We start from the raw sequence: 26,609 nt of genomic DNA on the forward strand, positions 1-26,609 counted from the left end.
CAGACCAGTGGGTCACTTAAACTGGGTCAAACCTCTGCATGGTTGTCACGGTTTTTTGGACACGGCCCGGCACACCAGCTGGGTGTGGCTTTGACTGTCAGATCTCTCCCTGGGGCTGTGCGATAAGTGAGAACTCCTGCTGGAATCTGACCATTCAGGCAGGCTGGATGGGAACAGACTTTATTTCACAATAACCAAGTGTGATGGATATCTGGTAGCATCCTAAACAGCGAAAGAAACTATATTTTTTTAATAAAATTGATATATTTTTTTTAAGAATTTGGGATGTATATGCGAGACTCAGATATACACCGGATGTGTGGCCGGAATAATCAGGTGTGGCAATAACGGGGTCCTTGTTGGACAGAGGCTGACGTGGTCGCAATAATCAGGTGAGTCAAAAACGGGGTCCTTGTTGGACAACGGCTGACGCGGTCGGAATAATCAGGTGAGTCAAAAACGGGTTCCTTGTTGGACAACGGCTGACGCGGTCGGAATAATCAGGGTTGTTAATAACGTGGTCCTTGTTGGACAGAGGCTGACGTGGTCGGAATAATCAGGTGAGTCAATAACGTGGTCCTTGTTGGAGAGAGGCTGACGTGGTCGGAATAATCAGGTGTGGCAATAGCGGGGTCCTTGTTGGACAGAGGCTACTGACGTGGTCGGAATAATCAGCAATAGCGGGGTGGCCGTAGTCTGGGTTTTGGGGGGTCTTGTATGAAAGAATTAAGATACACAATCCGTTGACGAAGGACACAAGGTTTTTAGGCATAACTGATACTTATTGACGAAACACGAACGTCGATTAAATTTAAAGATCTATATTGAACGCTATATCAATCGATCCCGTTAGATAAGAACTGATATTTCGAGTCCATCGAGCTCTCAGTGTACGGATAAAGCGAGATATTTACTAACACTAATCCAGTTGCAATCGACGAGCAGTTCATTAACATTTCAAGTAGCGAAGCTTGAAGACAACTAGCTCATATTAAGACCCATGAGGGTCGTTTGATTATTTGTTGGTGATATTGTTTAATAAAGCATGCCCAAGATATGAATTTCGATTAACACGCGAGTTAAGCGTTAAAGATAGAAAATATTTAATGACTACAATACCCGCCGTTAAACCTGTCCACAAAGAAATCGATTTGTACAAAAGAGTTAGTAGGTAGCATTATTTAAAGAAACCATGTCGAAACGCAATTTCCTCATGCATGTTTTCCTTTTACACCAGTACCATATATGGAGTCTTGCAAGAGTTTAATGCGCCCACGATACATCAGTATTAATATTTAGCGAGAGACACACACGACGACGACGACAGCGCAATTTGATAATGCCCGTCTTGTAGCCTTGACACCAGACAAGCCGCTCCGTCGCTCGGAGAGGGGATTCCCCTGCTGCGCTATTTATAGTGATTAGTAATAAGTATGGTCGCTGCGGTCTGGTTTCTACGTTCAGGTGGGCTGCGCAATGTGCGACAGTTTATCAATCAATATTTACGTCTGTACTGTCGTTACAGTCGAGCCGTATACCTGGTGGTAACGAAATGCGGCGATGGGGCTTTTAAATAAGTCAAACAAACCCGTCATAGCCGTTGACTAAATAGGTCAGAGGGGCGTTGTCGACTGTGGCGCGCGTGCCGATGATTGACAGCTTGTATATAACAGGTCTCGGCAAGCAGTATGCTTCAGTTGGAGCGTTGAAACGGTCGCGGAAACACCAGTCAGGCTCCAGGATATTTTAAAGGTATCGTAGACTCACTTCTGTTGTGTTTATTGAACTCGTATTGATAATATTACATGCAGATGTCTGCGCTTTTTGAGAGTATTCTCGTACCTTTGTGATCTATTGTGCACATATTATCCATGTCAATTTCTGATGAAGTATATATCCCAATGGATAGTGTGAAAATGTCCGAAAGCGATATTTAATGATCTGACTTTTATTGGGTATGGATTGGTGTGTTTGTCCTCGCTGGAAGGCGCGTGGTACGACTGTCTGAGAGAGGTTTACTTATTAATTAAGTCGACCCATTAATAATTTGTCACATTGAATACCACATACATTCATAATACACTGCATATAGTTTCGAAGCTATATATATCCAAACATTATATAAATACGTCTGGAAATACAGTATAAACAATATTTTCATTTGCAAGTTGATACCCTATTTGTCTATTATTACTCGGTAATATTTATCTGATTTCATGTGTGGCAGTCTTACGATTTGCTTGAGTCCTATCTGTGCAATGTAGACACATTTGACGTCTTCATTAGCAATCAGTCATGCTTCACAGATATGACATATGAACATGTACATTTCACCAACTTGCACGTCAATTTCCTCTGGTGAGTCATACCATCGGTCACCACAATCGCAGCTTTGTGATCAGGCAGAATAAACTCACAACCGCACCTGCTTGATCACTTCTACCGTAATTATCCCAACACATATATCGGAAAGAATTACGTAAACAATACTTTATAGTTGTATATTTCCATGTTCATAGCTGGTGTCGATTTCTGTTTTGAAACGAACAAAGATGGCATATTGCCAGACACTTTGTCCGCTGTCGCCCTGTGTAAGTAGGGCACAGAATATGTATGCTATATACTGATAAAAGGCAGCCTACAACTTTTTTTTCTTGCGAAATGTATAAACGTTGTCTTATATTTGTAAAACAATTGTGCTTTTGTTTAAATCTGGACCAAATTACGTCATGGACGGACTGTTAAGCATAATATATGAACATAATTATGAAAAAAATCGGACATGAAGGTGTTGCCACATGACCCGACATTTATGGATGAAAATAAGGTAACACACGTGCGCGTAGCTCAAATTTGCATATTCGTCAGTGATGATGGGTTTGGAAGAGCACTGGGCCGCTCGCTTGTACTCCTCGACCTCTCTAAAGCCGTATATACATCGTGCCAGGTCATAATTGTAACAGTGCAGAATCTTTACACGTCGGGAGACACGAGTAGCTCTGTTTGAAATTGATTACTCATGTCCATTACTGTCAATCAAGACGATAATGGCTCATTGTTTTCATCATATCTACCGATACAATAATCATTGTTTAACATCGCAGTGTCTTTTTCCTGTAATGATTGAAATTAACAATGCTATTGACGTCATATGCGGTTTCACAAGCGAAAGCTCTCTGCTCTGTGTTCGGTCAGATGCTAGCGTGATATTAACACTGATATCGGACGCCCGCAATTATTATTCATAAACAGTAAAATGATAGCTAGGGCGTAATTAAATTGTAGACATAAATGCCAGTTGTTTTAACTTTCAAAACCCGAAGCTCCACAATGCCCAGCTGAATGTCCTTCCCCCCGTATACATTATGATGATGATGTATATTTCTCAACATAAATTATGATATCCATCCTTATAATTATTCCCTAACCCTGACCAGTTTTGCCAGTACATGTGCATCAATACTTGACCTATTTTACTACCAACTGCCGCAACACGTTTATCTGAAATTCTCCTCATCGGAAGGACGTGTTTAGGTAGAAATTGACCCTAACTAATCAGTATCATGAACTAATATAGTTGGGATAGGGATAAACAATTGAGGAACCTCGTTTACCCGAATTCGTGCCCGAATTAGGAAATTAATGGAAGATGAAGATGAGGATGAGCATTTTATTTTGTCTGTTTCGTTATAATTACCGTCACGCCTGATCTGACAGTTTATAGTTACTTTAGTTACTTTTTGTAGTCTCGGCTAGTCTGTAGTACATGATGGGGGATGGGAGGGAGAGGGGGATGCACTAAGTATATACACCGTGCTGTCACGGCAGATGCCAGCAGCCTGCAGGTGGTTTTGATGTTCGTCTGCACTTTGTGTGCGCATTCCTGGCAATAAGTGCCCTGGTGGGACAGCCACAACCCCCCCCCCCCCCCCCCCCTGACATACAACCACATGTAGTGGGAGAACACCCGACACCTGTAGTGTGAGAACACCCGACACCTAGGTTCAACCCTGATGCCTGTTACCCCCCGACACATGTGGTCAACCCAGTCTCTAACACCCGGTAGCTTCACTGTAGTCAACCCAGGTACCTGTTACCCCCGACACCTGTCGTCAACCCAGGTGCCTGTTACCCCCGACACCTTTAGTCCACCCAGGTGCTTATTACCACCCGACACCTGTAGTCAACCCGGGTACCTGTTACCCCCGACACCTTTAGTCCACCCAGGTGCTTATTACCCCCCGACACCTGTAGTCAACCCAGGTGCCTGTTACCCCCGACACCTTTAGTCCACCCAGGTGCTTATTACCCCCCGACACCTGTAGTCAACCCGGGTACCTGTTACCCCCGACACCTTTAGTCCTCCCAGGTGCTTATTACCCCCCGACACCTGTAGTCAACCCGGGTACCTGTTACCCCCGACGCATGTGGTCAACCCAGTCTCTAACACCCGGTAGCTTCACTGTAGTCAACCCAGATTTGTGTTGACACCCGACACCTTCATTGCAGTCAATCCGGTTTGGGGTTTACAGCCGCCATTTCTGTATTCAACCAGTTGATCTGCACACTCAGCGCTTCACACTCCGTGACTCGTATTAACAAGATTCAGCGTCAGGAACTACCTCCTATACATACTTAGTCCAACCCTAACCCGAACAGAAGCTTACAACTCACTCACTCACTCACTCACTCACTCACTCACTCACTCACTCACTCACTGGTTTAACACAATACTCACTCACTATCAATAACACGTTCCATGGTCGAGTGACCCTCGTGACCTCTAGGGATATTTTGGTAGGGCCCGACCATATGATATTCTGGGAGTTCGGAGGGTCGGGGACATTATTTGCTGTTTTATTCCCCCAAAACTAATCATGTCGCCGATATTGCTGAATAAATAATTTGCTCAGGGGTTTTATAAATACTGAATTGTCCCCAACCCCTACCACCCCCTAAAAGAAAAAAAGATTGTACGTTTTGCTCTGACTGAAGTATACCACCCTCCATCCACACACCTAAACACACACACACCTAAACACACACACACACACACACACACACACACACACACACACACACACACACACACCGGGTCGAGCACTTGTTTAAACATTTCAATTCGTATGCATGCATTCTTTCTGTACACAGCAACCAATGCTATATATATATTCCATTTATCGGGACCACAACGCTACCGCGTTTAAGAAATGTATTCTAAAATGGTTGTATAGTGTTTCTATAAGAGTATTATCTTGAACATATTTCTTATGCATATTATTATTATTATTGTAACTCCCGTACAGTGCACAATGCGATGTTGTCTCGCATAGTCCCGTGCATTCATCATGAGGCGATTGATATATGAACACCTGTCGACAGTGACTGGCAGAAATATACATCACTTGACATCAGCTGGATGTGTCAATTACAAAAAATGATTTTCAATCGATAAGGTTGAGTAGACGACAAACCCATTCAGCCGTGACAAACAGTGGGCGGGGTCACGGGACGGCGTAAAACGCTGTCAATATATGACACACTTGGGGCTTTTTAAACGTGGGTGTCTCAATCAAAACTCAAGGTCCTCTATAACCCGCAACGCAGGTGAGTCAGTTTGGCAAGTTTCTTGCGTGGGTTTAATCGATCTGATGACAGGTGAGATAGCCAGGTGCCCCGGGTACACGGCGATAAAACTACTACCAGACCAACCTACATGCACCACTGTCATCACGGCAGAGACGACCACAGCCGCGCATCATTCAGCCGAACCTGTTATAAGATCACAAGGAGTATGAGTCTTCAACAACACACTATTAAATATAACATAGAGGGGTAGTTTGTTTCGCCTGTGAGCCCTGGGTTAGAAATTTAACTCCTTCAGCCATACGTGTCCACTTTTTCAAACTGCAGCCAAAACGTCAGACTTGCTTCAGCGATTCTAGCTATTCGATGTCCCAGTCCCCAGTCCTTATTTGATGTCTGGGTTCTACTTTATTTTATTTTTAAATTCGATTCCCGTTCCGACACCGTGAAGATCTGGCCCCAAGGCCTGTACTAGAACTGATAAAAATATTTCTTGGGAATACGGTGTGCGACCTTGCCAAATACGTTTTAAACCATGACCCAAAGTGACTTCCGGGCGGTCGGGTAGCCGTGTGGTTAAAGCGTTCGCTCGTCACGCCGAAGACCCGGGTTCGATTCCGGATATGGGTACAATGTGTGAAGCCCATTTCTGGTGTACCCCGCCATGATATTGCTGGAATATTGCCAAAAGCGGCGTAAAACCATACTCACCCATGAAGTCACATTAGAGTCATACAGTCACATTAGAGTCATACAGTCACATTAGAGTCATACAGTCACATTAGAGTCATACCGTTCCACTGGCATTTAGCATCATATGTCTTCTCACTGGTTCCACCCTTATTTTTTACGCTTGGCCAGTGCGATGTATATTTATCATCCAAAACTGGCTCCCACGGGAGATATCGCTTGGATGAAATCAAGCGATATCTATAATTGCATCACAATGCTTTGCAGACCATTGTGACGTCACTGGTTACCATGACGTCACAACCAAATGACATCACTAATGGCTCTGCTACTGAAGCTGTTAGCAGTACTTTTAACACTGAAGACACTGCTAATTATTGTCTATAAACTGTAAATGTTTGAAGAATGATGTTGGATGATAAATAAAATCTCACCCTCATGTCTTTTGATTTCAAATTTATCAACACTCGTTGATAAAAGTGGCAAAACTCCTCGGCAAGCCTAGGTATTTTTCCACTTTTATCAACTCGTGTTGATATATTTGATATCAAAAGACCCTCGGTTGAGATTATCTATATTGTACGTAACTGGTACAGTAAAGCACGGTTATAACGAACTCAAAGGGACTACTAATTTTAGTTCGTTATAACCGTAGTTCGTTATAAGCATTTATACAGCATAACTACAGCAAATAGTCGGGACCAGCAAAGTAAGTAACTATAATACATTTAATCAAATATTTGTCTGCTAGGACCACAGACTCACACTGGCTGGACTGTGTAGACTGTTATTAGTCTTCAGGACGTTCTATAATATTACCCGACCTATACCAAGTGACGCTCTGACGTCTTGGGAATATTAACATTTATACGTTGCATTTATCACATAAAGTATGTACAAGATCCTTTAAGTCGCGCCTTCATTCCGCGATTAGAGAGAACAATGTTGAATACAATGAAACGTTGCTGCAACAGGAAGAGAAAAGAATTTACATGATGTCTTAAATATTTGAAAAAGTTTCCCGGCGTGATGAAGTTTTTTAGAAATGTTTAACACATACTGAACAGAAAAATGTCGGGATCTTGATAAAAAATTTGATATTTTTTATGAAATTGTGGGCTTAGTCTTCAGTACAAAAAAATTCCCCCAAAACATTCACGATCACTAACCTTTTTGTTCACTATATATGTATTTATATATATGCTTTTGAAAAGCAATAAATTGAGCCAACGATAATTTCGCATACAGGCGTAATATATGCCCTTGTGTGAAGCACTTATTTCGTTTAATATTAAACGTCTTCGAAAATATTCTCCGACAATATAGTATTTTCTCTGGTTATTTTTGTCTGAGACAATACTGCAATTTCATTTGGGGCAATTAAAAAGAATAAAGTGTTTTGTGGGGTGCATTGTCTGGTTCATTACCGTGAATACATGGGAAATTACAATGTAAGTTATTTATTATTGTTTCGCACGGAGACCGCGCAATCTGACCTGGTTCACGCTACATGTCCGTGTAGATTTCATGCACATTTCACACTGTTGTTCTCCATGCTACTGAGTCAATAAAACCGGTTAATTGTAGTATCAGTGTTTTTATCAATAACACACGGTATCGTTAATATTGTCATTTATCAGATATTACCTTTTTCATAAAGGAATAATATATTAATGATGTCCCGCAGATTTGTGGGTCAGTGTGTTAGTAGGGCGACATATATTGTGACAATGTAATATAGAGATATACACAACATGACGGTCCATTTCGCCTGAATATGAAGGCCTATAAATCACAGCAACGAGATTATTTATGGACACGGGGGAACATTATTTCTCATAACGCTCATGTTGTTTAATAGTTCGAGGCGCAATGAAATATTTGATTCATAGTCGATGCTCGAAATCCGCCTTCATGAATATCAATGAGATATGTACGTTTAGCAGATTTGTACTTTAAAGAATCAATATAGGTCACGTGATGCTAATGTCATCCCGACCGTTTATATCACCGCCATGGAGACACATATTAACTGTTATAATCAGTGCTTACAATATGGAAAATATGTAGCCATGTTTAATTCGTTTCCATAGCTGTGTAATGGAACAATTACAACTATTCTCCCCGACAGAAAGATTTAAAAAAATATGTATGTTGATGCGCTGAACCTTTGTCTCTTTGCATGAAATACACACGGCTCGATCAGCTGCTGTCTATGGGCGTGTTGCTATATACAACCGACCGTGTCAACACATTCCGTCGTAAACAACCACGAGTGAAAATATAACTACATAATATTTAGGCAGTACAGTTTGGTCGTAGGGTACAGTTTATCGGTGCGTGCCTACATCTGACTGGTTAGACTGCGAAGCTGATCTTTTATACACAAATTACATTAATTAAGCAAATCCCGGGCGATCGAAATGTACTCGCTCACCCCAGAGTAGGATGATGAAATGCACCGAATGACCTCACAGTATTAAATCGACAGTGCGTATGTGTACATCATAATGATTTATTTGAATCTATGTATAAAGCCCGGTGCATAATGCATGTGTTGCCTGCATTGTCAAGTCGGCTGTTGGCATAATATATTTATGGTTTTGAATTACAATGTAACCATGTAGGCATGTTGTTGTTTGTTACATTGTAAGCTCGTGATATGCTGTTTGTGTTTAAAGTATTAATTCATTGTAATGCTCGTTCATAATTTTGATCTCATATTCACGAGTTTTTTGTTTGCGTAAAAGAACAATTTCTGATTGTCTATGGCCAATAATTTCATACTTTTATCTATTTATTTCTATTTCCGATGTTTTATGTGAATTCCCTGTCGACATGAGGTAGTCTGCGGTGCTATGACAGGTCCGTGGTATAGCGATCGAGTGAGTGAGTTGGTTTAACGCTGTTTCAGTATTTCGGTTATATGTTTACAGCTTGATGTGGGAGGAAAGCCCGATGTGATGTTGGGTTTAGACGTTTACCGCCTTGGTGAAACCTACGAGCACGGAGTGGTTCTTTCAAATAAAAAACATTATCAGTGGTATGGACAAATAATATGTTAGCAAGCGGGTAACTGTCTTGTACTGTTTTTTTTACCTTTAAAAATAGATATCCCATGTATTAACGATTTGTCTAATTTAACTCATTCGCTCATTCATTTATATAAGGAGGTATTTCTGAAATTGCAGAAATCGTTGAAACTTGTGCTTTTTTAATATAATATTCAGTGAAATGTGAATAGAGATCTGTGTTGCACCGGTGGGTTTATAAATATGATATATCAAATTGTGTTTTGTAACACAGATACTGTCTGAAAAAGGTAAAATGCTTAATTACTCGGCTCCCATTTCAACTTTACTAATTAATATTAAAATTTTTTTTTTATTTCAATCGTTTTAAAGAAACGAGTTGCGGTACCGATACTTGTGCGTATTCTGAAACCACACAAACATGTGTGTCATCGAGAAATGTACAACCACCAGTCGTTATGTTATAACTGTGGTAGTTGGTTCTTCTGGAGCTATATATTTCGTTCACACAATTGTGTTATCCACAAGTAGTTCGTAGGTAATTGGAATTTGAAAGACCTAGCACCGACAAGGTTTCGCGAGTATAAATATTCTCATTCTTCTTTTACGTCCAATCATGTTGTGTGACTGCTGTGTCTGTTATGGCAATGGCCCTGTATCTATAGCGCAATAGTCTCCATCAGGGTCAAGTAGACTCTATATTGATATCCATCTTGTATATCTAGGTATCTGTCGTTTTCCCACCGATGTTCACACGCTAAGACAAGGTGCCCCAGAACCGCCTCATTAGCAGTTGAATGAACGAACCCTGTGAAAGATAGCTGTCGATATGTCCAGTAGTGAGGGGTACAGAAATAACATTAAGCTATCTTTTGCTAAGGCCTTGAAATCTTATTTTAACAATTATTAAGAGCTTATTGCCGTCACGCATAATACGGCCATCGTTTAGCCCCCCCCCCCCCCCCCCCCCCCCCCCACACACACACGCACACACCTTACAGAATTTTTCTACCTGTGTGAAGATGAAGCTCATTTTTTAGTTAACTATAATTCTATTCTGATATAAGATCGTGTTTACTTCATCAAGCCTTTTGTTAATCCATTGTTTGTTGACATGGCTCCATTTGATCAATTTGCCTTTTTAACGCAGCGTGATGACTGATCGTTAGTCCTTGCCGCTGTCGTGAACACTGTGTTTAAGCGGAGGAAATCCCTCTCATGAGTTCCCTAAGTATAAATACTCCTAGTTGAATTGAATTAATATGGTTGACGTGGTATGTTTGTATCTGCAAATTATTTAAACACTATTTTTGATATGTTTTGATATGTTAGCACGTTGAGTGCTCCTATTGTTTCATCAAGTTAATATTGTGTCTCAGAGACCTTTAGTTTAGGCCGGACCATACATATTTCTGTGATAATTGTTTTAATTCCAGTGTAACGTATGCCGTGTGACACAATAATAAAATATTATCTTATCTTATCTTACCTGCATTTTTTAATTCGATTTCTAACTTTCCCAAATCCACATACACAGTCGTGACCTCCCAGCGAACAGCTGCCCTGTGGTCAGTGGTCAGTATACATCCCCCGGTACAGCTGTTGCTGTAACTATCTGCACTACCTGCCCTGTGGTCAGTGGTCAGTGGTCAGTAAACATCCCCCGGTACAGCTGTTGCTGTAACTATCTGCACTACCTGCCCTGTGGTCAGTGGTCAGTATACATCCCCCGGTACAGCTGTTGCTGTAACTATCTGCACTACCTGCCCTGTGGTCAGTGGTCAGTGGTCAGTAAACATCCCCCGGTACAGCTGTTGCTGTAACTATCTGCACTACCTGCCCTGTGGTCAGTGGTCAGTATACATCCCCCGGTACAGCTGTTGCTGTAACTATCTGCACTCCCTGCCCTGTGGTCAGTGGTCAGTATACATCCCCCGGTACAGCTGTTGATGTAACTATCTGCACTACCTGCCCTGTGGTCAGTGGTCAGTATACATCCCCCGGTACAGCTGTTGCTGTAACTATCTGCACTACCTGCCCTGTGGTCAGTGGTCAGTGGTCAGTATACATCCCCCGGTACAGCTGTTGATGTAACTATCTGCACTACCTGCCCTGTGGTCAGTGGTCAGTGGTCAGTAAACATCCCCCGGTACAGCTGTTGCTGTAACTATCTGCACTACCTGCCCTGTGGTCAGTGGTCAGTATACATCCCCCGGTACAGCTGTTGCTGTAACTATCTGCACTCCCTGCCCTGTGGTCAGTGGTCAGTATACATCCCCCGGTACAGCTGTTGATGTAACTATCTGCACTACCTGCCCTGTGGTCAGTGGTCAGTATACATCCCCCGGTACAGCTGTTGCTGTAACTATCTGCACTACCTGCCCTGTGGTCAGTGGTCAGTGGTCAGTATACATCCCCCGGTACAGCTGTTGCTGTAACTATCTGCACTCCCTGCCCTGTGGTCAGTGGTCAGTATACATCCCCCGGTACAGCTGTTGATGTAACTATCTGCACTACCTGCCCTGTGGTCAGTGGTCAGTATACATCCCCCGGTACAGCTGTTGATGTAACTATCTGCACTCCCACTACATCATTATCGGAGGCAGTGCCTAGCAACGGGTACTCGACACCATTTATACTTGATATAATTACAACCATTTTTATTTTTGGTGCCACGATTTTACACCAGACCCTACACGGGTCGTAGAATGTGCAAACTACGTCGACATTACTTGGGCAGAGCTTCTGATATTCGCTCTATCATTACATCACTACATTATTATGTTTCTTAATGATTTGTACACGGAACTCTAACTCATTAGCAAAGTTTTTAAATGTACAGATCTTTTCAAGAATTTTACATTTATACACATAATAATTTACCGTAACTAGAAGATAATTGAGTATTATTTCGTCGGTGGTCACGCCCTTTTCCGCTCCAAATGATGCTCTCTGTAACTTTCAAATATCATATCATTTATATTCACCTTCATTCATATAACAAAATGACCCAAATGGAAGAAACTATCACCTATCAACACATCTGTAGTATCCGTTCCCCATTTCTAACTTAATTAATTCCTATAAGCATCCATTATCACCTCATGTTTAGACTACACAAGTTTTATCTCGACACATCAGCGTCTGGTGACGTCACATTATGATAACTCACAACAGGAAAATGTTTAAAGACACACACAGAGGCTGAATTTATTTTGAACTAAGTAGGTTTGTCAATGTACTTAACGAACTCCTTGTATTCCGACCATATTAATCGAGATGAGCAGAAAAGTATTGGACTACAGTTTAAATTCAAAATGAGATGGTATGTTTGTGCTTCTTATGATATTAACATTGTGCACTCGAGCAAGGCAGACAGATGTATTATTATCCTTGGAACTTGTATAGCATAGCCGGGTAATCTGTCGTACTGATCGACTTGCAATGACAACCTGTGATCCGACCTCACCGCCTTCCCTTCAGCATCCGTCCTTGAGAATAAGCATGCCGCACTATAATTATATTTGTACATATTCTGGCTTCATTTAATTCTGTTCTGACTTGTAAGTGCATTTAGCAAATCGTTTCATTGTAGGAAGTAATGTGGATTTATGTTATATTTCGGTGTCTTCAAGTGCATTTGATGACTTTATGATGTGGTTGTTGTCACGTGACACGTTCAACTGCGCGTGTGTGTGTGTGTGTGTGTGTGTGTGTGTGTGACAATGATTCCATTGTCGGAGTGTTAGACACAAAAGCATTGTACGTGAGATAACTAAATTCAGATATAGAAAAAAAAATTGGTTGTAAAAAAATACACAATTTCAACCCCTCTGTCATCATGTGTGACGTTCTATTTTCCCCAAACATTTTAATTTCAGCGAGTTATTGCAAGTCCCGTGCCTACCGTGTCTTCCATTAGCTGTACATTATTCGCACCTTTCACTTCAGACGCACGCGATCACAATGACCGACTCGGACACACGGCGTTCGTCTCAGAATGACCACACCCATGATATCCTGACAGCCAATCTGCCTCATCCCGGACAAGCCAAACCCGACCCCCGTCTGCAGCAGGCCGTAGATGAGGCGTGTCGCATGCATCAAGTGACTCCCATCCTGAAGGAAGAGTTGCGAGCCGCGATCATGTTGAGGCGACTGTCGAGCGGTCAAGGGGAGATAACCCACGAGGAGACTCGCTCGACGGTGTATGAGGTACCATCGACTCGTTGTCTCGTCTCTTGTACTTTAAGTGCGGTATGAAAATAATATAGTAATAATGCTGAACACTAGTAGTAGTAGTAGTAGTAGTAGTAGTAGTAGTAGTAGTAGCACCATCACGATTATCAGCAGTCGGAGTTGTAGTCGTAGTAGTAGTAGTAGTAGTAGTAGTAGTAGCAGTAGTAGTAGCAGCAGCGTCTGTAGTTTGTTTGTTTGTTTGATTGTTTGTTGTATAACGCCGCACTCAGCAATATTCCAGCTATGACGGCGGTCTGTAAAATAATCGAGTCTGGACAAGACAATCCTGTGATTGACATCATGAGCATCGATCGATGACATGCATCAACCAAGTCAGCGAGCCTGACCACCCGATCCCGTTAGTCACCTTTCACGACAAACATCATTTTTTATGGCAAGCACGGGTTGCTGAAGACCTGTTCTACCCCGGAATCTTCACGGGTCAGTTTTTGTAGTTGTAGTAGTAGTAGTAGTAGTAGTAGTAATAATAATAGTAGCACCGGCAGGAGTAGCAGTAGTAGCTTCTGTCTCCTAATCTTTGATAATTTAATGCTTAATAACTGAAATCACTCATTTCTCTAAAACATGTTTTATCTTGGCGAAGTGATTGACTCCTCAATATTTCATTAAATTCACCGTCTAGTGTTCATTATCATAGTACGTTTACAGACATGAACAAAAGTAATTCACAATGATGTTTTCTCAAACCTGACTACACATTAAAACACAATCTACGCAGATAAGAAACGCTAATATCATTGCTTGAGGAAAATTAATGTATGATTATAAATAATTCACTTATCTATTCACAATGGAATGACTTCAACCGTTCCATCAATACGCGGAATTGAAACCTTCAGACTGTTCATCATCATCACCGCCACCAGCAGCAGCAGCTGGACTCCGACACGCCCCACCGGACTGCTGTTGAATAAAGCCGTTATTCCTCCCCCTTCATAAATAAATTAATTTCGAAACCAGAAATAAGACATCGACACGGAGGATGAACAGAGAGGCCCAATAAACAAGAATACTCATTATTCTTCCGTGGAAGGACACTTGAGAGGTTCTCTCTTTGTGTTGTCTCGGGAGTCGAAATGATGAAGAGATGACAGGACGCCTGCACAATAGTCCACTGTAAACACGAGGCAGTTGTTGTGTCAATATTTACTAATACAGTCGCTATGGTACTTAACGTAACAATAGTGTGTGTGTGTGTGTAGTGTAGGTGTGTGTGTGTGTGTGTGTTTGTGTGTGTGTGTGTAGTAGTGTCTGTGTGTGTAGTGTATTGTAGGTGTGTGTGTGTAGTGTAGTGTAGGTGTGTGTGTGAAGTATATGTGTGTAGTGTGTAGTGTAGGTGTAGTGTGTGTGTAGTGTAGTGTGTATGTGTAGTATATCTGTGTGTAGTGTGTGTGTAGTATTTGTGTGTAGTGTAGGTGTAGTGTGTGTGTGTAGTATATCTGTGTGTAGTGTGTGTGTACTGTGTATGTAGTGTAGGTGTAGTTGAGGTGTAGTGTGTGTATAGGATATGTGTGTGTAGTGTGTGTGTTGTGTGTTCAACTATCCAGTGTATGACGGCGGTCTGTAGGTAATCGATTCACGCCGTCGGGTGCGATGCTACTACTACTACTACTACTACTACTACTACTACTACTCATGATGTCAATGATCCCCCCCCACCCCCCCCCCACCCCCCCCCCCCCCCACCCCCTCCTTCCCACGCACCAGCCTCCCACTCACTCACTCACTCACTGACCGTGTGTGGTGTCTGTCTGCAGCTGACGGCGGACGAGGTGGCGAAGCAGGAGCGAAGACGTGCACAGAACCGGGTGGCAGCTCAGAGATGCCGGAAGAAGAAACGCCAGGAGCAAGAGACGTTCCTGCAGGTACTCCGGCTCCCGACCCCCTCACTTACAGGCCGCTTACATGAACGCTATGATTAGCCCTTCCATCGCAATCTCTTTGATACTAACCAATATAAAATGTTGATGAAAATAATGTACAAAGCGCAGCAATACGATGTGAGAGTTGCGTCCCTTACAATCAACCGGATCCGATGGTCGTTGGTTCGAATCTTGGGCCGTACCTATTATGATCATTGGTTCGTCAGAGTCTTTAAAAATCCACACTGACATTTTCAATTAATTCCAACATGTAAATAAGTCTCAAATTACCCGAAATACGAAAAGCTAATAAAAACTTTATAACATATGTTTTTATGAACACCGAACACACCAGGGAAAAGGATTAAAAAATGTCTCGGATTTCTCATGTTCTTTTTTAAATCGTTTTGGAAACAAGAATTGGTTGAAGTCTTGTGTATTTTACCACACCTTGTGTCCCGTCTCTGAAATACACTGTCATTTCTTTTCAGTTATTCTCAGAGCAAAGCGACAAGCGACAAAAACTCGAAGAGGAAGTGGCTGAACTGCGAGAGGAGAAGCGCCGACTTGAGGCCATGCTCGTCCATCACATGCTCACACGCGCATGTCATAAAGGTCACGTGACACCTCCTCAAAATGGCCGATGTGGTTCATTTTCCCCAGCCATCTCAAACACCACGTCCGAAGATGAGAGTTTCTACGACTTCTTTCAGGACGACACGAAGAAATTTCTTCCTGTTGAAACCTCCGTGAACCTGCTTTCAAATGACTTTGAGCCCGCACTACCGGGAGATGAAGCCTCCGTGATCTACAACCTCGACAATCGCCATTTCCTGGCCGATCTCACTAATGATTAGTGACTTTTGTAGTTAGTTGTGCTGCTGTTTACAAATAACTGTACCTCATTCAAATCCTCTATTTTGTAACAAGGGAGTTGTTACCGCATTACACAGTGATATTAATCGCCCGGGGCGACGTTGTTTATGTATATGCAAATATTTAGTTTGGATTGCGATATTTGACGAGTGGCTGATTTTTGTATGAGTTTCAGAGATGGATTAAACTGTTTATTACCAAGAGCGTTTTATTTTGTGCTTTCACTGAGCGAGTGTCCTGTAGATGCGTAGGGGCGGTGGGGTAGCCTAGTGGTTAAAGCGTTCGCCCGTCACGCTGAAGGCCCGGGTTCGATTCCACGGTACACTGTGTGAAGCCCATTTCTGGTGTCCCCTGCCGTGATAATGCTGAAATATTGCTAAAGCGGCGTAAAACCATACTCACTCACCCACTGTAGATGCGTGGACGGCGATGAGTGAGGCCAGTGCTTAAAGTGTTCGATGCGGTTTAATTCGCCAAATAATAACAGTTTGAGCGTTTCTGTCCCAGCTGGACTATTACATAATTAACTTTATTCTTGGGGCTTATAAATATGTCGTATACCTCCTACTGAGAGTTGTAATATACTGCTTTAGATACATTTGATTTTTATTTAAACATATTTTATTCACAAGCATTGGTCACAAGTTTTTACAACTTTGGTAGCCCTACCTGAAGTATTTGCATGATCAGCGTTATGTAATAAATGTCACTTATCAAAATCAGAATTAAGGATATTCAGCACACACAAATGAAAAAGAAACTTTCGGTTGATTACATTTATTACAGTTAATAGTATTTTCACATAAGGTTAAATGGAATTTCAATACAAAAGGTCAAATGGTATTGCGAGTACTTCATTGGTTCACAAGGTCAAGAAGGGGCGGTCGGGTAGCCGAGTGGTTAAAGCGTTCGCTCGTCACGCCGAAGACCCGGGTTCGATTCCCGATATGGGTACAATGTGTGAAGCCCATTTCTGGTGTCCCCCGCCGTGATATTGCTGGAATATCGCCTCCCACATGTTCACCGTAGCCGACATGAGAGGTCGTTTAACAACACTGACTTATCAGCTTGTTTATATAAATTTCAGTTACTATATTAAACGTGTTTGTTCGTGGAAATGGACATTCCAGTAAGTAGTGATAACTACAGAGACATGATTGTCTATGCAGCCAGACCGCCTCCGTGGTCTAGTGGTAGAGCGTCCGCCCGGAGAGCGGAAGGTCCGGGGTTCGATCCCCGGCCGCGTCATACAAAAATACGTTAAAAGATGATACTTGTTGTTACCCTGTCTGGCGCTCGACATTACGGGGCTAAAACAAGGACTGGTCGGCTCGGAGTCAGTATACTGTGTCTGAGTGGGGTATTCATGTTAAACTGCGGCATGGTACCTCAGTGTGCTAGCACTATAAATCGGCATCAGTCCGGATTAGTACAAGCAGCCACACAAACACACACACGTTCATGCACGTCGCTATATAAGTGCAATAATCTTGGACGCGACGTTAAACCCATTTCACCTCACCTCACCTCTATGAAGCCGTAGTGAATTCCCGTAGTGATTGAGGTCTTAGACGCTCACAAGGAGCACGGGTTTGGCCCTGACAAACCGTGAATACAACCAGAGAGAATCGGATTCGAACCTACGTGCCCTACTACCACAGAGGCAAGGTCATGAAGTGCTGTGGTTAATAATCGCATGCGTTATGAAAGAAATAGATCATGTCACCTGCTACACTATAACGGAGAATAAAGTATGCGTATATCGATTTCGAAAGAATGATCACATTATGTGCAGCATATTGCAGAGTCTGCACAGTCACACTACAAAAACAGCACCAGTACATCTGCACTGATACCAATCCCGGGACGCTGACCATATGTTGCCGGAAGTGACGTGTGGATGTCGACTGCATGACAAACACACAACCACAGCTGTACAACATATGACAACGATGAAAGCAAGGCTTTTTTGAAGACATGAATCGCTCACCAGTGCACAGACTCTTGTGGTACTGCAAACACAACAAAATATGGCTTTTTTATGAATACAATCTCGTAATGGCTAGAACCACAGTTCTGACTTTACAGCTGGGTGAGTGAGTTGGGTTTAACAGTATTCAAGTTATATCACGGCGTGTCAACTTAATGTGGGAGGAGAGCCCGAAGTGATGCAGGTCTGAGACGTTTACCACTTCGGTGAAACCCACGAGCACGGGTATGGTGCTGACAAACCTAGAAACATAATTCTACAGCTAGGTCAGTGTAGTGTAGTGTAGTGTAGTGTAGTGTAGTGTAGTGTAGTGTATTGGTAGCGAAACACACACACACACACACACATACGCGCGCGCACACACACTACAACAACACCATATTATTTCCTGCTACAACAGCAACACAGCAACTTCCACTGCTGCAACAGCAACACTACAACTTCTACTGCTTCTGTTGTTACTACAACAGCAACACAGTTATGGTCACTGACAACAATTTAAAACAAAATAATTCATATATCGAAGTTGCTTATGTAATTTTTGCACACACAGACACACACACACACAGTGTCACCTACAAATTTTATTTTTACCTCATACTTGAAAGTAAAAAGACACTATGAAAACACCTGTCCCCCTTTCTTTCTGGGTGGTGGTTTCTGCCTGGATGGCAGTCAGACGTAGGGCCAACGTCATCACTTACGTTGGGCCAACGTACGATATTTAGACACGTTGGCCCAACGTTGGACAGCCGGTCAAAACAACGTTGTCCCAAGGTTAGATTAGATCACGTGGCCTGGTGGTGTTGTGTAGGAGTGCAAGCATTCGATGGTTCTGAGTTCGATTCCCACTGACCCCTCTTCGGGCTTGACCTTTCACGTGTTCTATTTTTCTTAATCAAAATGCAACTCTTTTGCTATATGGGTACAGAAATATGGAAATATCATGATGTAGTTGAACAGGTATATACCACATCTATCAAAAGATACTCTGAAACTCGTAGATATGCAAAAGATATTGCTGCAGATTTTGTATGTGTAATTTCACCACATGCGACAAATTAACCCGCTTCGAGATCTCATAAAATAATGCACCCACGTACCCGAATCACGTGTATATTAATATACTGCTGAACAAACACAAATCAATACCGAGTTGGGGAACAGTAGGCGTTCCGCGCTCAAAGGAAGAGTCCATTTTCAATAAACAGGGGGTGCGGTGGTATGTGACGTAATGCCCTTGGTGTCCATACACATTACTATTGGTCCACAAGCCTCCTTCCACCCCTCTGTTGTTTTCGACTCTACTGATTGTAAATTTGCAAGGTTGTGATTTTCTTAAGTCTTAAAGCCGCCCCCAATGTGTATAAAAATCCTAAACAGGAATGTTGTCATGCCTATCGCTGTTGCACTGATACTGACACAAGTGAGTGGGCGGGCATAGCCCAGGTGAGCGATTCCGAGAAATCGGCACGCTATGCAATGCACACCACTATCAAGTGATCGGTGATCACATGCCGAGGGTAATTTCTATCCAACGGTTCTTCCTGGTTAACTCCAGTTACAGCCATGCCTGTATATGGACGATACCTCTATGTTCTCCTAGGAATATACCCGGGGAATTTCTGCATCAAATTGTGCTTACGTGTGCGAATGTAAGTATCTACTTGACCCTTTGATAACATGACTATATACTGACATTTAGCAACCGTGGAACAGATTCTCCCTATAGCCCAATACATGTGTTTTGTGAGATCGTGACAGTCATGTCTCACTGACAGACAATCAGTGACAACCAGTGACTATTTCTCAAATTTAATCCGCTGATTCGGGCCGAATTCAAGGGCTGATCCGGTCAAAGGGGAATAACTCATGTGTGATTACCACATCTCTTGTTTCAAAGCAGAATGACGAGCCATGTTCGGTACACAACCGCTATCCAGAACAGGGCGAGTGCTGCATGACCAGAAACTCCGATTGATATGTACATGCGCTAATAACGTACCACGAAACAATATGTACATTGCAAACGATTTTAAGTAAATAAATACAAATTTAATCTCGTATACACTTTCTAGGACACATTTGTCAGTAATCCTGAGTAGAACTAGCACTGGTCACGTGTCGCAAAAAACATAATTACTTTTTCAACACCCAATAAATCCATTTTTCGTTGATATCATAACCAACCGCATATATAAAGTCTACATATGTTAATCAATTCTTCAATATTTTTGTCAAAGTAAATTAATAACCAAAAATGCAGGTTATAGATAGTTATGCAAAGGACACCACAGTGCTACAGCGGATATCTTGGATTAATTAAGACAGTTGGTTAATTAGTTCGATGAACGAACGTTTTGATTGATATTTAGAAATACTTTTAGAGCCTCGCGTTTATCATTTTACATTTAATTATTACAATGGTTTCAGTTTCAAGTTTTACATCATATATTGCCAGCAATCTGTATTGTAAATATAACGGTATACGTAGACAGTACAAGATGTATTTACTGTTCTAATAAAATAGTAGATGTTATTCATATACTTTTGGAAATGTAACAAAGCAAGCTCCATGTGGGAAGAAATTTAGATTTCGCACACAACGCAAAACCCGGGAATAATATCCAAAGAAAATGTTCTTTCTGGATATTTATCGAAAAAGAAACACTCCTTTAAACCTTATCATTATTTTGTCAAAAACGAATCATTTTCAACTTTTGAAATAATACAATCCACCAACACTCCAATTTATACAGGAGGAGCTCACTGGATTTTATAATTTAACAAAGCATACTTTTTCCCCCTTTTTTTCCTTCTTTTTTTTCTTTTGTTTTACAAAGCATACTTCCGTCATTAATTGTAACACAGATTACTTTAATAAGCTTTGGTCAAGTTGTCATGCTCTATTTCTCTGAATTCATTGTCATGCAAAACCGTGTACATGCTCTAGAAAAATAAACAAATAATATGAAAAAAATGAAAAAAATATTTTGGCAAGTCGGCCACAAAAATGTAACATATATATTGTTATCAGTACAACCACTAAATGATTAAAAAAGTAACAGATATATTACAGTCTAAGACACACACCGACCCACAATAAAGGCCATGTTGGATAACACGTTCGCCTACATATTCCATATCATACAACATGTTTTAGTCTCGACAGCCTGACGCTTGTATTTAGGACATGTGGTTCAAGTATAATGCATGACAATACAAGACATTCACACTTTGATAAAAACCTTTAAATCTAAGACCATTTCTGGGGAATTGTTAACTACATGTTACATTTAGGTCAAGGCGCTTGAAATATACAGCGGGAGATAAAGATTTGATTTCACTGCACAGTCTGAAAGGCCTATTCCCCAGAAGAAGCGTGGGCGACTCTACTCGACAACCGCGTTTGACAAGTGATCTACCTGGCAAAAGACCAACAAATTACCCACGTCATCAAAATGTTACTAGGCCGACAAACTTCAAACTTAAAGTCCTAAACACCATCATTATACCCGTATCAAATAAATCGCTTCGAATAACAATTTCTTGTTTGTTTCATATTTTGCCACCATCAAAGATGGGTGTACTTTCTTTGTCCGGTAGTGTATTTCTGAAAAATTACACAACAATAAGTTATGTAAAATATGACACCTTTATATTATATTGGGATCAACTTGATATAGGCCAGCATTATTCAACAATATGCAAGTCAGTCGGGTATAGTTGTCGAACTCTATTAGATCTATCAAGATGAAATGTTATAATACGAACACATTATTAAACGTCACGTGTGTACTTCCTAAAGCGAAAGGGTATCATTGAAAGCTATTTTGAAATACGACACAATCAGGTATTAGACTTTGACTCCGACGGGCTTGAATGCGAGACGAAAAGGTGTAAAATATTATTATGTATCTATTGAAATCTTCTCGGTCAATATGTTACAGTCCGTGTACATCCGGGTCGGCTTATCATCTGACTCCCCGGAGAATGGGTCAGCGTGACCCGATAACAGTAAATACGTGAATATGCTTTAAGTTTTTAACAAGTTAAGAATGTAAACGCAAAACATGTAAACTTCGTTTTTAACCAGAATCGTCAGCACGAGTTTTGAATTCGAAACCCGCAACTGCGTGATGATAAGTCATGTAACTTGAATTTATCCATATAACTGAGACAAGTTCCCATAGGGCAGCAGTGTAGTATAAAGAAATGTCGTACATTTAACCGAGAAGTATATTATATTGAACTGCTTTAACGAACTCTTCTTATGAAAAAATATATATGCATTGGTAGTTATCGCTATTGTATACACGCATGAACCGTCCCGATCTGGACTTGTGTGCGAGAGGTCTGTGATATGATTGTGAATGTCAACAGTATGGTCTATAGCAGCGATATATTTGCGGTTGTTGTTGATGGATCACAAAATCCTAGTCTGATGGGCGTGAATACATGAAAATCTACAAAACGTACAAGGAGTTTTGCTGATTAAATGAGAATTGTTTATTTGTTCTGACAATAATTAATTGCTTTAAACATATTCTATTCACAACAGAAACGGATTTGGGACATGTTGTCCAACAGAACGCCCTCTCTATATTATCTACAACTTCCTATTACAATATTATACAATAGATAGGAAGAACGAACAGAAGCAGGGTATAGAATATCTATGATTACGCTATGACGTTAGTACAAGATATAGAACCTTTTGAATCATAGATAATAAATTGAACACCATTAAACATACATTCATTTTCATTCATTGAGAGATATGCGTTGCAACAACTAACGGACATTTACTAACAACTATATTTTTCAAACTTGTAAACAACTTATTACAGATCTAGCGTCCGTACTGTTATGAGTATGAAGTATCACACTATTGATGATGATGATGATGATGATGATGATGATGATGATGATGATGAGCCTAACGAGCCTGACTGTGCCAGGATCACCCAAACCCTCTTTGGGGGCATTTTTATTTTAATCTGTACATAATATTAATTATAATACTTGAGTCAACGATGTCAGCCTTTTTCATACTGTATGAGCTGTTTCATAACCGAAAACTTAGAGTGATCCATGCTATAAAAATATCTCTATTTTACGCTGGTGTCTGTTGGTTCATGTGAAGAATAATAGAAAGAGGACATATTTATTTCCGCAACAATGACTCCGCCATGAATGACGGGGCGTTGGGTGGGAAAACCGGGCGGTTAGTTGTCAGTTTCAGAAGTAACTTCCGCGCAAAAGGCATTGAACTGTTGAATATATTATTGTAATACGGATTAATAAACCGGTGTCGTGGTATGAAATAGTACTGAATATCATGTGTTGTGATATATTTACATTAATGTGATGACATCAACCTAACCGGTAGAAGATGTCACGTTTAATTCAAACTCTGTATGTGAGTTGGCATTGGAATTGGAACTCTTTGTATAACTTGTTCCGTTCTTAGCAGCAGTATAGAAAAGGATTGTCAACACAAATACACGCAAACATTGACGCATTAGAACAAATACACGCAACTATTGTCGCATTAGAACAAGTACACACAACCATTGTCACATGAGAACAAGTACACGTAAACATTGTCGCATTAGAACAAGTACACGCAAACATTGTCGCATTAGAAGTAATGCACGCAACCATTGTCGCATTAGAACAAGTACACGCAAATATTGTCGCATTAGAACAAGTACGCGCAACCATTGTCGCATTAGAACAAGTACACGCAAATATTGTCGCATTAGAACAAGTACGCGCAACCATTGTCGCATTAGAACAAGTACGCGCAACCATTGTCGCATTAGAACAAGTACACGCAAATATTGTCGCATTAGAACAAGTACACGCAAATATTGTCGCATTAGAACAAGTACGCGCAACCATTGTCGCATTAGAAGAAATGCACGCAACCATTGTCGAATTAGAACAGAGTTGTCTTCAATGTTAGAATACCCATAGGCAAACAACATCATGTGCCTCTTGAATAAAGGAAAACAATAACAGTAAGATGTGCCCCATGGTGTGCCCCTTGAATAAGTAAAACTGTAATATGTGCCTCTTATCTTCACCAAACAGAAGATGTACCCCTTGAATAATTAAACAATGATATGTGCCCCTTGCGTAAATAACATAATACTATGTGGCCCTTGAGTAAATAACATAATATCATGTGCCCCTTGAGGAAATAACATGTGCCCCTTGATTAAATAAACAATGATATGTTCCCTTGAGTAAATAACATAATACTATGTGGCCCTTGAGTAAATAACATAATACCATGTGCCCCTTGAGGAAATAACATAATACCATGTGCCCCTTGAGGAAATAACATGTGCCCCTTGATTAAATAAACAATGATATGTTCCCTTGAGTAAATAACATAATACTATGTGGCCCTTGAGTAAATAACATAATACCATGTGCCCCTTGAGGAAATAACATGTGCCCCTTGATTAAATAAACAATGATATGTTCCCTTGAGTAAATAACATAATACTATGTGGCCCTTGAGTAAATAACATAATACCATGTGCCCCTTGAGGAAATAACATAATACCATGTGCCCCTTGAGGAAATAACATGTGCCCCTTGATTAAATAAACAATGATATGTTCCCTTGAGTAAATAACATAATACTATGTGGCCCTTGAGTAAATAACATAATACCATGTGCCCCTTCAATGCATAAAAAATCATCTATGCCCTTGAATAAACAAAACAATAGCATGTGCCTCTTGGATAAATAAAACAATGGCATGCACCCCTTGAATAAACAAAACAATGACATTTACTAATAACAGTAACATGCGTCCCCTTCAGAGAACAATACCTCGCTAATCCACACATGCTTTCTTGACCTATTGAGTATATATAGAAATGTAATCGTTCGGATAAATGAGGTTAAAACTACTTTTCTTGCATCGGAAGACGACAGGTGTGGCGACAAAATGGTAGTATTCTGTAACCAAGAAATCCGTCTGAATCTGAAAGTGGATTATCAGCGTTTGTTGCGTTACTCCCTGGGCCAGGGAGAACAGCATTGTGATGTCCTGGTACTAAAATACTAATTACAGACCTTTGTTTCTGTTTCTCTGTAAACTCAGCACGTACACAGGCGCAACATGCAAGTCAGCAATAACGAGCACCGCCACTTTCCTGTTTTATCAGGGTCCTGTGTTGAGAGGGTTACTTATATGTCACACCGCGGGTCGAACACCCGTACACACTCTGAATGTAACGAACATTCGGTTATCACGAATCACAATCTTATTTCTGTGTAGTGGTAATAACGTTACTGTTCGTGTAAATAACGTACTTCGAGTGTGACATGATTTGTTTTGGAGGGTCTGTTTAAGTGCGATGTTGTAATCAACATAAACATTGAAAAATACACATATTATAACACAATCACACAAATGACTTGATTCTGATATTTCACAAATAGATTATGTTGCATGTTTTGTATATATCGTAATATGTAAGCAAAAAATTCAAGAAAATAGTGATCATCATTGTTTGTAGATAGAAGAAAATGTAACTGATTTAAGTCTTGTCCGTGTGGTCAGTCGGTCAGTATGGCATGAACCCATGGACGATGTCCGACCCACCTCGGCCACAACTGCATACAACGGAACCTGGATAATCCGGATCCATATTGCCCAGGATAACGACTTTCCAGATTGAACGAAATATGTAAACATAATGGATGACATTGTTCTCTTAATGGTCCAGATTGTAAGAAGTCCTTAGTGTAGAGATCAGTACTCGTGTCTCCTTCATCCGGCTGTGGGGGTGCTGCCTGGTGCTGCCGCTTGTTGTGAAGATGTGTAGACATATAAGTATAGACTCACTTACCTGACTCTCGTCCTCGTCATCTCCACTGATGCCCACGTGAGGTAATCCATTGCTACGGAAGGCACCGTGTTTTGGTGCAATATCAGCAAATGCTCACACAACAACAATGACATCCACACGAGGAAAAATCTATCAAATGTGGAGAATAATCAGTTTCAAAACTGGGTTGAATCATTAATACATGACTAATTTTATTTCCGGGTTGCCGATTTCCTGGTTAGTTTATCCAATGTCAACGACGTAACATGACCCACTGGTATCTCCATATCAGGTCATGTGAAATTGATCAGTTTATACATCGTGCATGTCGATGTCACGATGTGGCTTTTACGGAGACACGTCAATAAAACCTAGTCAAAACATTCAGGAATATATCCTGGTAGGGATGTAGATGTGCCGATGTAGATGTGACGTTCGTGTTTATGTCTGCTTTTC

At 41.1% G+C, this 26,609-nt stretch overlaps 3 protein-coding genes across 4 annotated transcripts in view; 2 read left to right on the plus strand and 1 right to left on the minus strand.

Annotated features, from left to right (window-relative positions):
- The window catches only part of LOC124121577, a 207,548-nt gene extending 181,230 nt beyond the window's left edge, over positions 1-26,318 (minus strand). The window contains exon 1 of the mRNA XM_046484595.2: positions 26,175-26,318. The gene's annotated coding sequence lies outside the window, so the exon portion shown is untranslated. The remainder of the gene's footprint in view (positions 1-26,174) is intronic.
- On the plus strand, positions 1,444-16,507 carry LOC124121581 (protein FosB-like). Of its 2 annotated transcripts, XM_046484599.2 has the most exons (4): positions 1,449-1,752; positions 13,260-13,523; positions 15,326-15,433; positions 15,922-16,507. In XM_046484599.2, the coding sequence occupies exons 2-4, from the start codon at positions 13,275-13,277 to the stop codon at positions 16,285-16,287; spliced, it is 723 nt and encodes a 240-aa protein (XP_046340555.1). In that variant the 5' UTR covers positions 1,449-1,752; positions 13,260-13,274; the 3' UTR covers positions 16,288-16,507. The 2 variants fall into 2 exon arrangements, with proteins under 2 accessions (XP_046340556.1, XP_046340555.1); XM_046484600.1 differs by lacking the exon at positions 15,326-15,433 and having other exon boundaries at positions 1,444-1,752.
- LOC124121576 overlaps positions 19,590-26,609 on the plus strand; it is a 41,260-nt gene continuing 34,240 nt past the window's right edge. Inside the window, exon 1 of the mRNA XM_046484590.2 lies at positions 19,590-19,951. The gene's annotated coding sequence lies outside the window, so the exon portion shown is untranslated. The remainder of the gene's footprint in view (positions 19,952-26,609) is intronic.

This window comes from Haliotis rufescens, unplaced genomic scaffold (assembly GCF_023055435.1).
Source record: "Haliotis rufescens isolate VD_foot unplaced genomic scaffold, xgHalRufe1.0.p SCAF_116, whole genome shotgun sequence".
NCBI classification, from domain to species: domain Eukaryota; kingdom Metazoa; phylum Mollusca; class Gastropoda; order Lepetellida; family Haliotidae; genus Haliotis; species Haliotis rufescens.